General features: G+C 35.7%; 1 protein-coding gene across 5 annotated transcripts in view; it reads right to left on the bottom strand.

The window, feature by feature from the left end:
* The window catches only part of PDE10A (phosphodiesterase 10A), a 194349-nt gene that overhangs the window by 67265 nt on the left and 112778 nt on the right, over nt 1-14306 (bottom strand). For all 5 annotated transcript variants that reach the window (XM_064414063.1, XM_064414059.1, XM_064414061.1 and 2 more), the window contains 2 exons: nt 7576-7696; nt 5687-5736 (listed from right to left, as the gene is read on the bottom strand). In XM_064414063.1, coding sequence (XP_064270133.1) covers nt 5687-5736; nt 7576-7696 — 171 coding nt within the window. The remainder of the gene's footprint in view (nt 1-5686; nt 5737-7575; nt 7697-14306) is intronic.

Genomic DNA, 14306 nt, shown 5'->3' with positions numbered 1-14306 from the left:
GTACTGGAATGGTCTGCCCAGGGAGGTGGTGGAGTCACCATCCCTGCATGTGTTTAAAAAAAGACTGGATGTGGCACTTGGTTGAGCTGAGGTGTTAGGGAATGGGTTGGACATTATCTTGAAGGTCTCTTCCAACCTTGTGATTCTGTGATTTTGAAATCTAATCTGTTCCGACAAACATAACTACAGTCTTATATTCTTTCTTCACCTATATTAAGCAAAACCAGACACCTAGATAAATCTTTGCAGATTTATGCAAAACAACCTCCCTTTCTCATAGTGAAACACAAACTGGACTCTGTCTAGTTTTCTAGCAATTCCTGCATTCTACCTATAGAACATGATGATGTATGCACAGACTGGGGAATGGGAATCTGGAGAGTAGTGCTGAGGAAAAGAACCTGGGGGTCCTGGTTGATGCCAAGTTGATCATGACTCAGCAGTGACCTGGCAGTCAGGAGGGCCAACCCTGGCCTGGGTACAGGCACAGTATCACCAGCTGGGCAAGGGAGGGGATTGTCTTGCTGTGCTCCACACTGGGGCAGCCTCACCTCGAGTGCTGGGGGCAGTTTTTGGTGACACAGGGTAAAAGAGATCTAAATCTGAAAGTGGCAATCCAAAGGAAGGGCACAAGGATGATGAAGGGCCTTGAGGAGCAGCTGTATAAGGAGCAGCTAAGGGCACTTTGTCTGTTCAGCCTGGAGGAGGAGACTGAGGGGAGAGCTCACTGCAGTTACAGCTTTCTTGTGAGGGCAAGAGGAGGGGCAGGCACTGATCTCGTCTCTCTGGTGACCAGTGACAGCACCCTAGGGAATGGCCTGAAGTTGTGTCAGGGGAGGTTTAGGTTGGCTATTAGGAAAAGATTCTTTATCCAGAGGATCGCTGGGCACTGGAAAAGCTCCCCATGGCAGTGGTCACAGTACCGGCCTGACAGAATTCAAGAAGTGTTTGGACAATGCTCTCAGGCACAAGGCAATTCTTGGGGTGTCCTATGCAGGCCAGGAACTGGATTTCAATGATCGTGGTGGGTCCCTTCCAACTCAGGATATTCTATGATACTATATTAATCGTGAACACATTCCACAAGTCCATTTACCCGAATATTAAATTAAACAAGACCAAAATTTCCCTAAAATACATTTTGACAGTTATTTATTTCTTTCAGCTTGATAATTTATTAACTCAAATTTAAACTCAAATACTGTAACTAAACAAGAGCTTTCAGTCTCCATTGGGTATCACTATTCACTGGCAAATAAGAAAGCAACAGATTTCTTCCACTTTAAATTAAAAAAAAACCCAAAAAACCAAAAAAACATTGTCTTAAAATTGATTCAAGGACCAAAATTTCCTGAATTGACTTGCAATTAGAAGGATTTCAACTGGAAACACATCTAAAAGACTCAGATTTCAGAGAAGATGCCTATGCATTCAAAAACTGGAGGCAGTTAGCAAGTAGTACATGTTTTTTACTGGGTTCTTAATAATTCAAATCACCCACCCCATAAACTCACCAGGTGGCACTGCATACACATCAAGCAGCAACAACTTTTGCATGACCAGAAATTCAAAAATGGCTTAATAAAATACACCCTGAAGCACAGAGTATGTGCATATATTTGTGGCCTCACATAATTATTTCTTACAATAAAGCTATTGGAAACTTCTGTCTGAAGTGAGGATAATCCCTGCAGTTTCAGGAATTAAGGAACACAAGGCCAAGTAAAAGCTGCTTCAAGTATATGCCTGTTAAACACGAACTCATACATCTTTATGTCGGAATCATGGTGTAATCATGAGGCAAATTACTCATACAAGTAAGAACTATAAAGAAGTATCTGAAGAATTGATTAATATAGTAATACATTAGGAAGTCTGTAACTGTGATTAGTGTTTTAGAAATAGTGCCTTGTAAAGATGTCAGCCTATGGACTTAAATGCCTAGCTAGCATGATATTTAGGCAATTGATTTACACACACAGTATCCAATATGAGGATTTCAGTAAATCCTTTACATCATGTTTAAAAATGATACTTAATTAATATCATAACAGGAGAATTATAAACTGTACATTCATCCCGATAAGAAATAAAAATTAAAATAAAGTCAAGTCCTTTGCTGGAGAGTTGTGAAACATTCCAGTTTGATTTGGAAGTGTTTCTGCTCTCCAGTATATAGTATTTGTAAAACGACTGCTATGTACCTTAAGAAAAAATAACTCTATTTGCATAACTACACTAACCCATGGACAAAGATAATCCCTTAGATATGAAGAAAGTTCAAAAACCAGAGGCAGTATTGGCCTAAGTCTGTTCAGATTATGATCCTGATGAAGAAGCTCTGCTGTTTATAGCACAGGTACTTTGCAATTCATTCTAGCCTATACGTAGCACAGGCAGAACCAGATTCTGAAACACTGGACGACTTCATGGGAAAGGAAGGAGCTGGGCATGCAAGGGGTGCTTACCTGCTAGAGGGCAATTGTTTGAAAAGTTGAATCACCATCAGAACACTCTCAATTAGGACTGCACTGCATGGTAGTGCTTCCAAGCAATTTGAACACCCAGAAGAATGCTAAAATAACTGAACTATCCACACTGGAACCATTCTGGCAGCAATTCTAAGTAATACTTGCATAAAGAAATGCACTGGGATCTGCAATTGATGTGGCATCATCTATTTCAAGTAAATTCACTCAAGTAAATATCCTGAAGGTATTTAACCTGAACTGTCAGCCAGAAGTTCCTTAGTCCCTATGCTATTTTCCAACTCTAATACAGTATGTAAACTTCAATAGAGAGAAAGAAAATTAGGCTGTAAAGAAATTTTTAGATGGACAGATATTTTTACAAACTTACTTTTGTGCCATTAAATGTCAAAGGATTTTTTCTAAAGTATTGTCCACCTTTAAAGGCAGGTGTATAATCTATGTTTTGCAAAAAGAAAGGGACTGGCTAATCTAGAGCTTTTCCTCAAACTAGATGAATTTTCTTTCAGTTCTAATGTAATTTTAATGTTCAGAAAATTCTGCATATATTAAATACAGCATCAAAGAATGATTTATTATGCACTCTTAATACATTAAAAAGCAATTTGCAATGATATGGCAATTTTCTTAATACTAAGAAATAATAGCAGAAAGTATGTAGTAATAATTTACTAGTTTTCATTTTGAAAAAACTAAGCATTTTTGTAAAATGAAGATTATCTTATATCCTAATTAGAAACTCACTACTTAATCCAGGCTAAAGGTAGCTAAGGATATCTCATCTTGCAAACATGCTCCTTTGATGAGATTAATAAAAACCAAAATTCTCAAATCTGGATTAATTTAAACAAGCAAAAGTATACCTATACACATTTAAAGCAGGAATTGAAATGAAGTAGAGTTAGTGCTTGTGCTTCAGATTTGGTCACAAATTCCCTTAGAGAATATAGTCAGAACATACATCACTAAATATTAGAAAACCATTTGAAAGCAGTTATCTACTTGCTAAGAGGCTTCCTCCATTTTTACACACTCCCGTCCTAAAACTTGATTCTCAAAAAGATGTACACACAGACAGACACTCCTAGCTGGATAACAAACAGATATCTTCTAAGCTAACAAAAAGCCCGATGCTAATTGGGGGGAGAGAGTCAGGGGGTGGCAGTGGGGGGAGGGGAAGGATTTTGCCAAATTTGCAAAATTCAAGTCACATATCTAGCACCAAAATATTAAACCACCAAAAAGCAGAGACTGTTCTTCAACACATGGCCATACATATTCAGCAAGTACTTCATCCAGGCTAACCAAAAGGTTTATTTTTTTTTTTTTAATTTCAGCTTAAAGAAATTAAGCTCATTCCTGCTTTTGCGATACAAAATTTTTTTGTTCCCATTAAAAAAAGACATTTAATAAAAAACAAATGAAACGACATTGCCAGTACTTGCTGGACAATGGCTAATCTCACTTGGATACATCCTTTAAATTAAATATTGAAGAGACAAGGGCTATCCAAATTAACTTACAATGACAATTTATTATAAGAAATAGTCTAATGCATTACCATTGAGTTACAAGACTACAAATATGAGTTTGGCTCAAAGCCCACTAAAGTGAATGGAAAATCTCACACTAACTTCAGAGGACTTGGGATCAGTCCCTATAATAACTGAAGAATATTCCATTGTAGGTGAGGGAGCTACACAGCAGTGGTTAATAAAGTCAATGTGAGTTTTTAGTGGTTGGAGCTTTTTTTCAGGAAAGAGTTGTACTAGAATACTGTGAAGGTATAGGTTTATCTGTCCAATATGTTATTAAAAAATAAAATAAAATAAAAAGCTGAAGGTCATATAGTACCTAGGCCCTCAGGGCATCAAAAAGCTCTGAGTAGTCTCATATTATGTCACACTAATATAATAGGGAAAACCATAGCAAGAATTCTCCTTGTCTCAAGCAGTAAAGTTAATTTTACTGTAATCTTTTACAAAACATTTAGAGATGAGCATGCTCAGCTGGCAGGCAGTCACTGCCACCAAAGCTGTCCAGCACTGTGCATTTGAGATGGAGGCTGAACTTCCTGCAGGTTCCTGCCTCTGGCAGCAGGAGGGAGATTTTCAATGACTGCTTGCATCACTCCCTACCCATGACAATGAATGTCATCTACTAATGAGAACCAAAGATGGCATTCACAAATGATGAACAGCACGTTCTTATATTATACATCTTGGTGAAAGAGTTATTTAAAAATATATGCTTAACAGAAGCCATTGAAAGAAAAAAGATTTTAATAAAAAAGTGTCTTATCTTTATTATATGAAACAGCCATATCACAAAAAATGCAAAACCTCATTTCCATTTCTTATAGCAAATTTCTGTATGGGCCTTCTTCCACATCAAACAATTTGCAGTTTTGTACATCTTCAATTCAGTTTCCACTCCTTCAAAAATATAATTTTTACCATTTTTTCCGAATTCAAATATTGCACAAAAAGCAAAGGATATTGGCTAATGGACTATACAAGAATAAGCTATTAAAACTGGCTGTGTAAAGTAAGAAAAAAAACAATGAGAAAAAATATTTTTGTCTCTAGTCACTGCTTGTTTCTTGAACCAATAAAAGACATAGAATTTCTGATAAATTCTGATTTTTAATTTGAGGGAATTGACTGAAGTACTAGACTGCATTTTCTTCTAATAGCCAAAGTCTTGTATCATGCAAAGTGTAAAAATTAAACTGGATCGAAAAAGCTGCATGGTATTCTAACATTCAAATAACAAAAGAACAAATACTGGACTCACTGTCGTTTGAATTATTACATCAGAAACTAAATTTTAAATGTAGAATTTATTTTATGCCAACCAGAAAATACATCTAAAATCTACATTACCTCACTATCAAGTTGCAGCTGACAATTAACATTTAAAAAAACCGTGGAGATAACTAGATGCAAAGAAAAGGCTATGCAGACATTAAATTCGAGTTAAGACCTCTGTTTCTTGAAGACAATTAATAATAGGGTTAAATCACAAGTTTAGCTTCCCGAGGCAGAGAAACAATAGCATGACTGCCAAACCTTAAAAAACCCCAAAAGACCAAGGATTTAAATGCAGAGATTATTTTTTTCATTACCACCATTATCATAATAGAAAACATACTTGTGATTGTACAGAAAAACAGCATTTTAATCCAGTATACTTACATTATTGCATTCTCCCAGGAAATATAGTGCAAATCCATCAGCTTTTGTAGCTGTCAAAGCAATAACAAAAGAAATAATTGTACTCACAGGGATAAATCAAATGTGTACAATATCTTTGAGGTGAAACCACAGATTCAATTCCACTTAGGACAAACATCTACCATTCAAAAGGTTAAGGTCTTCTGCTGTATCCCCTAAAACTTCCAAGAGTCTATAAAGTTAGAGGTTCTTGCTTTCTTCATTGCCATTTACAGCATTTTAAAAGATAATTAGAAACAACTTCTTCATATACCTATACTCCAAGGCCTAATATCTGTAAAAGCAAATTAAGCCATACAATAGAAGTAACACAAAAAAGTGCATTTACAATATAATCTGTCAGATACCACTACAATTTCTATGAGTAAAATAAATGCCAATTGTAAATATTAAGCTATATTTGTCCTTGCCTTAAAAGAGAAAATCATGGGAAAATGAGGAGTTACAAATACTGCTATAAAAATGCGTTTCCAAACAAACTGCTTCTATTTTCTGCGCTTAGCCCATATTAAAAATAGTGGCACTCACCAGAAGGTTTATGCTTTATAGATTTCTGCCAGGTTCAGAGTGTTGTATGAAACAGGGTAAAGTTAAGTTCCTTAAACTCTCAAAAGCTTAGAGTCAACCAACAATCATAACTTATCCTCAAAATCAGAACAGCATATAAGAGAAAATGTTTTTCGCCCTGCTTTACACAACAGGCTTGGATCATGTGGTTTTCCAAAAGTTAATAAACATTCTAAAAAGAGAGTAAAAAGACATATCTGGTAACTGTTGTTTTATTAATGAAGTAAAAAATCTTTTTAGTACATTTCAGGGGAAGAAATTTTTCTTGTGTGCAATCAAATCAAATGGCTTTCTTAATTTCTTTGACAAAAGGAAGAAAGTTCCACTGTATAGTTACTTGCTCATTCTCAACAGTGCAGCATTATTAAGAGTTGAGGGCACAGTAATTTGCATTCTGATTTTAAATCCTTCAGCTGTAGTATCTACGTATATTGTCCTACAAAGCAAATGGTCCTGTAATGGAAATAATATATAAAAAACCTCCCTTCCGCTATACAAAAGAAAAAAAAATGTAATACACAAGCACTCTGTATGGTCCAGTCTCACTTGCTGTTTATTAACAAAATTGATTTGCTGTGAGTTGGACATTAATATCCAAATAATAGCCTAAGCAAAATCAGCAGATTTTGCAGAGAAAAGGTTACTTTAAAACATCATCTATATAAACCAGAACAATTACTCATCATTACAAAATTATGAAGTAGCTGGGACAGTAAGACCTTTCTAAAGAGCTGACTGAAATCTACCGTGACACTTCCTATTGAAGTCTGAGTACATTCACTTGGGCTAAAAAGAAGCCAAATTACACTTATATTGTTATTGAGAGTGTTTTGTTTGTCTTTAATTTTTAACTTTTTATCATATGCAGTATTTTTTACCACAAAAGGTACTTAGAAAAAAATAGCTAAACAACTGAGTTTGAGATCACACAAATACCTTCTTCCAGTGACATTTCAATTGTTTCAAAAGGAGTTTAAGTATGCAGTGATATTACTGATTGATTTTTTTTTCCTACTTTCACTACTGAAATTGCAACACCATCATAACCAGAAGATTGATTCTTTGGTTCATTTAACATGCAACTCTCTCCAAAGATGAAATTCACTTAAGGGCAGCTAGGGATTCACTGAGGGACAGAAGGTGAAGTAAGTTCACACTGAGAGAATATTCAGTGGGAACACTGTTACCCCTAAGCACCTGTCTTTATTAATTAAACCACATAAGAAATGTGCTGTGCACTGATGCTGAGTTACAGCTCAGAGACATCCAAATCTCCTTCTTACCTATTTTAATGATGCTGCTCAGTTCATACAGAAGCAGTTGGTTATCTCCTCCTGTATCCAGGCGCTGCTCTATGTAGCTGTTTAATTCATACACTACACCTTGCATATTCGTATCCTGGTACTATGGAAGCAAAGATGAGAAGAATATTTTAGAATAACTGAGATGCATTTTGCAGATTACAAACATACAAATTCATTAAAAATAATATGTTAAAATTTCAGTATAAGCCAAGTAGAGCTGTCCTAATCCAGCTGCCTGAAGAGCAAGAACACTGCTAAGCAAGAGGCACAGCACTCCACCCTCTGTTCATTAGACTTTTGTTCAAAGCACATTGAGAACATCACTGAACAATTAATAATCACCTAAACTGAGCCAGGGTCATGGATAATTTCTAAAGAAAATGAGACAGATAATAATTATCAAGTAAGCACACTATCACCGTTGAGTCAAAGATGACACGGACTCCAAAATCAGAAGGCTAATTCACTTTGTTAGGAAACCCATTCCTTTTTATACTCTAGTTAACTACAGATGGACCTGATTGGTCCTTCAATCAAAACACCATCACCATTGCTTAATTAAGAAATCACCCATCTGTAAACAACTTTATGGGCAAAACAGCTTATCATAAAAGACCCGCGGATTATTTACAATTCTTTCTCTCCAGCTCCCTCACACCAATTCATGGGAAAGCTTATCTAGCTTTCTCTCTCTCTGACCAGACTGTTACATCCACAGTGGAATTCAACTCCTTCCTTTTAAGCTCCTAGCTCAGCAGGAAAGGAAGCAAGCAACTGCCTTAGCTAGCATCTTCCACGTCAGATTCATGTGCCAAATGACAAAACTGTGCCAAGCACCAGAAGTTTCAGGTGGTGGTAGCTCAGGAAGCTCTGCCTTTCAAATACAGAAGCAATTAACATCAACCAAGTGAAGGACAAAAATCACAAGTCAAAATCATGCTAGCCACTGTGGCTTCATAGGCATTTGTTTCAACTGATGATGGGAGACACAAATCAAATCTGTTGGCAGATTACAAATCAGTTAGGATATTTAGATGGGAGCCATGGGGTGCTGATTGCTGGTATGATGGAACAGCATGGTATGGTTAAAATCACACAGGAAAGGAGATGCAACCTCCCTTAAGGGGCCCAGCTGCATTTGTTTATCCATTTCCCAGGTTATGAAGGGCTGTTAAAAACAGCACTAAATGTGTATGTGTAGCATGACAGCATCACAAACAATCATTTCACAGGAAGCAATACTTGGCACAAAGTAAAGATTCATTACCCTGCCCAAAACTGGTAATGTAGAAACTGAAAAAAGTAATCTGGTCAATTAGTTACTGAACTCCATGATGCAGCAAATTACATTGCTTAAACTAAAAATTAAGCTGGCGATATTTAGACAAATTAATGTTGCTTGAAAGAGTAAGGCTTACTCTTCTGCTCATTCATACTTCAGAGCCAAGTTTAATATAGATCAGACTAACTACAGTGGAAAATACCACAAATGTTCAGAGCATCACAGTCCAGCCCACTACCACTATAAACTACCAATGTTTATGTGCATATGTATAACTGCTCAATGTCTCCCTAAACCTTCTCTGCCTGTAAATGTGGGTAAACCTCTACCTGTGACACTTACTGATGGATTAAGCACATACATATATTTCATTATATGACTTTTATTCCCTCTCTTATTTTCATGCATACAACACACTATGTCAGGAATACAGAGCATGTAAAGATATATATTTAGGATATATTTTGATGCTTCATGTCAAAAAAACTAAAGAAGCTATACAAACAAAAAAAAATAAAAGTGTTTGCTGGATAATATAAATTCCCAGTTTCTTTAAATTCAGCAGATCTTAATCTCGACTTTAAAATGGTTCCTGAGAATATACAATCTTTGCCATGGCCTCTTCTTAATCAATCTATTGCTCCACATGGACATATTAGAACATTTAAGTCCTAGGCTGTCCAAATATTCTCAATGTGTAATAAACCTGATACTTCATAATTCCTTCTGTAAAATGATATGATGGTTATACATTTTGACAGCAATGTAAGGTCACACTGCATAAATGCATAAACTACTGCAGGTCTTGAGTTTACAATACAGAATACCACCGTCAATATTAGCACCATATGGCAGTTGGCAAACTTCCACTGCCTGTCCTCTGTTGTGTCTCACATTTACTCCTGTATGATTATTATTCAAAAGGAGAAAACAATAGCATAGTTTCATGCAAGCGGAGCTTTTATACTTACAGTCTGTAGCCATAAGTAGCTGCAAAGCCGAAAAATGGTGAACAAGAGTCTACACTATTCAGATGTGCTAGCCCCAGTCTGAAAAAGTATGTGTAGCCACATACCCTCAAGCAACAACAGCTAATCAAGAACACATGCACTATATCATGTGGAAAAATGCCTTCTCAGAACTTGGGAATGAACACACATCTTTTCGCCTGTGACGCACAGTCAGGATTTAAATCAAATCCTCAAAGCTAATATGTTAAGAGAATGCATCATCAAAATGAGCCATGGCAGAATAACTGCTTTCCCTCTAATCAAGCAGTAGTTCAATATGCATAGTAATTATGTAATAGCTATGTTCCCTTTAACTTCACCTCTGCCACATATGCTTGGAAATGTTTGGTAAGCAGGGCATGACACACCTGTGTCATGGAAGAGACGGCAGCTGCGTAATACAGGCCATTGTTACGTGGCACACATCTGGTACTGACCATCTGCACACCCACAACTGGCCAGATGAATACAGCTTGTCCGGATGCACAATTAAGTAATTCTTAGATCAATCATCAACAAGTATTTACTCCATCATACTGCAAAATGGTTTTCCTTTTATTACAGTACAGTGAAAGAGTTTTTTAATTAGGTTCTAGGCATTTTACGTTTGGTTAAAAAGCTAATAGTCTTTATGAAACCATGAATTTAAACACTGAGAAAGTCATTGGGAAACTCTGGTACAAGCGCTACCCAATGTGGTTGCTAACACAGACTTGTGCATATTTGGTGCAAAACTTACTTTGAGAAAGCAACTCCTGAAGAAAATTCAACACACTTGGTGGAAAAGGAGTATTTATTATACATATACATTATTATATGTATATGTGTAAGCAGAGTTTCTTAATTTCTAATTTAAACATTATTAATACTCATCAACTTTTTCCTTAATTCATTTTCCCATTGCTGATTTCCTTCTACTCAAGATTCAGTGTCTACAAGTATTTTGGTATACTTACCGTAAAATTCTGAATTTCAATGACATTACATAAAATAATTCAAATAGACTAAAAACTAGTTTTGCACTATCATACCAGCGTAATATTTCTAGTAGCTGTGTATATTTTAAAGCTATGAAAATGGACTAACAATTAAGAAGGGAAATTGTGTTATAAATATTCATAATAAAATTCATAAATATAAAATAAGGTTGTTTTTACAGGACTTATGTAAAAATATTTATATGGTTCTTAGTATTTAGAATATTTCAGTGCAATAGAAGACAACAACCCATGACAAGCAATTTAAGAATTGTTTTATGCCTTAGAACTAAACAAGGAAGCTAGGAACATAAACGCTAAAGGAGATACTGAAACACTGTAGAGTAAGATGAATTTTAAGTATTCAATCTAAACAATTCAGACACATGGAGAAACCAATATTCTAGTACACAATATAACATCTAAATTTAAAAAAACCCACAAAAACAAAACTGAAATGAAGATTATTTCCATGTTTTGATGCTATGCTCACAGGGCAGCTGTGCCACAGGCATTTTATGCTTTTGCAGGAACGAAAAAGTCCCTTTGCTGCAACAAAAAGCCTTCATTAATACAGCAGTTGTATCCAATTGCAAGGCACTCTAGAGATGTCACAGGGGGTCACACTGTGGACAGGTGGAGAGGAATTTGAAACTGAAGACATATATTCAATCAAAGACATGTAAGCGTGCCAAAAAAGAAAAAAACAAAACAAAACAAAAAAAAACCCAAAAAAACCAAAGAAAACTAACAAAAATACCCCCACCAAAACCACAAACTAACAAACAAACAAACCACAAAACAGCAACAAAAATGGCATCATAAGAACTAACAACAAACACACTTTTTGAGATCAAAATGACATTATTAGGAAAGAAAAAATGAACTCAACTGTCTAGGTAAGAAGGAATTCCTGGATGAAGAATAGGATCTTTTGGGGCAAACAGAGCTTCTTGTAAGGAATCTCAGTTCTTAAACAGTGTGAAATCATTAAGAATAAAGGATGTACATAGGTCAGGGTCATTGTTCATAGACCCAGGAGTTTAAAACACCCATTCTCTATCTGGTTGCATCAGTTAGTGTTTTAGATAACCAGCTTGTTCAAAACGCCTAAATTAACCTGTCAATGGCAGCATCAAAACTTGCAGATAATGAATTCAAGTAATTCTGTGCAATATTTTACACAAAAGAATGTTCTTAGGCAGGGACTGGATTTAACCCAAGGTTCATCAGTCATCTTTAAAACTGACAGCTCCTCTCTTCTCTATTAGCATACTACAGAATATAGGCCAGACGCTGAACCAAAACCAACCTAAATCTTCTCATAAACTTCCAGCCAGCACAAGTTTTCTTTTCTTTCTTATAAAACTATAGTCTTGGCAACAGGAGTCATCAGGGAAGGAATTTTAAAATTAACTAAAAAAAGCCTCCAAAAAGAAAAAAAAAACAAACCAAACCCAAAAAAAACAAACAAAAAACAAAACAAAACAAAAAAAAACCACAAAAAAACCCCAAAAAACAAAAAACAAACAAAAAAAAACAAACAAGAGTAACACTTGTTTGAAGTCTTAATGGTCTGAATTAACTTAACATTTTATTGAGATGTCAGTCCAAAACATTTCATGCTAGGTATTTTTATACTTGACCAGAAGTATAAAATGACAGGTCTTACATACCTAAGTTCTCTGTGCCATTGATACTTGCATTATAAAAATAATTTTCCAAAAGCAATGCTTCTGTACTTCTCAAAAAAACCCCACTGTTGTCACAAAAAGAAGTAAATAAACTAAAATATTTTTCTGAAATAGATCAGCTTTCCCTTCTTTCGGGTAGCATTAGGAAAAATCCATATGCACAGTTACCATCCTCTATTTAAGAGACTTGCTCTATATAATTTTCCAGTTGCATTCATAACTTATCTTCTGGAAAGATAATCAATACTCAATTAGTTGTATCTTTTCTAAGGAAATACTATATGTCCTTTAAAAATTTCGGCACTATTACTTTATTTACCCATACACTAAGTAGTTTTTTTAAACTGAAGAATATTTTTCTATGTTTCCCTTTTTTTTTCTTCCTCACAAAGGAATGCATAAAGGAACATATGGGTGACTAAATCCAGTCCCTTGAAGACAAAGGCAGCCCTGTAGGAGACTTTTGGTTTAAAAGTACCTAAAATATTAATTCCATATGTCACTACACTTTATCACAATGAGTATTCAGACATCCAGTGTAGAAACAAAGAAGGCCAGACCTGTAAGTATCACAATAGTCACCTACTTCTTTAAATACGAGAAATTATTTTAGTTTAGTTATAGTAACATTATTGCACTTCTGATGACCAGTGGGTATAAAGAAAGAAATGGCTGCAGGGGGGAAATAAGATAAATTTTTTTTTAAAGTCAACCTATTTAATTAAATCAACAGTAAAATTTATTTGGGCGATTTTTATATGTAGTGAGATAGGCTGTGTACATATTTGCCATGTATGTTTATGCGTACTGCTACCTTTTCTAGATCTTGTTTTTCACTAGCTGCAATATTTTGCATTGTTTGTCTGCACTGATAGCTAGACCCCATCTTGCATGGAAACTGGTGTTTGTTATTTTGGGGCATAGATAACCATGATTCTAATAACACTGAAAACACATATAAACTGCACATGTGAAAAACATGGATCTGGACTTCATTTAAAAAAAATAATTAAAACCACAAATCCCCCCAACCTTACAAAAGGCTAATCAAACTGCTGGTATCAAAGTGGAAATGGTGAGTTAAAGGATGTGAAATCCTTGGAGTGAAAAAAGTGGTGAGCAAACTTACAGCACAGAGATGGCTTTCAGAGGAACAATGAGCTTGGAGAGGAAACTCTAAAAAAAGTAGAAGAGGTAACTGGGCATGGCTGACATAACCAGTTTTCTTTAAATTTGGACACTGGAAAGCAAGCAACTATAAGGAGCAGTCTTAGCCGAGGTGATTAATTTTAATGGTTGTACATAGCCTCAGAGAAAACTGCTCCTACATGCATTTGTCTGACGTCTATTCTTCTTGTTTTGACTGGAGAGGACGTGGGTTAGAACTTGCATGCTAAATAAAGTTTAGCATTGCAGCACTATACACAGGTATTTATTAAGTTTTTCTTCACTCATCAAACACCTTCATGACAAAAGCAAACAAGAGAAAACACGAGATTATATTTGGCAGCACAGGACCTATTATGATGCAAACCAGCTTTCTTACTCTGCACAGAAAGAACTCACTAGTTTTGAAGGCACACATTTCCCAGCTTTTTTATCTAGCTGATTTCCAAGCCTCAGAGAGATGGTGAGCACCTTTCCTAGAAGTAGCTTCTTGGTCTATAGCCCCCACTCACTGACGTTCATTCTAACCTTCCCATCAGCTCCTTCCCTGTTACCAAATGGCAACACTGAAAAACATTGC

This window comes from Passer domesticus, chromosome 3 (assembly GCF_036417665.1).
Source record: "Passer domesticus isolate bPasDom1 chromosome 3, bPasDom1.hap1, whole genome shotgun sequence".
Taxonomy (NCBI): domain Eukaryota; kingdom Metazoa; phylum Chordata; class Aves; order Passeriformes; family Passeridae; genus Passer; species Passer domesticus.
Note: the sequence above shows the minus strand (reverse complement) of the source record. Positions and strands in the feature narration are given on the sequence as shown.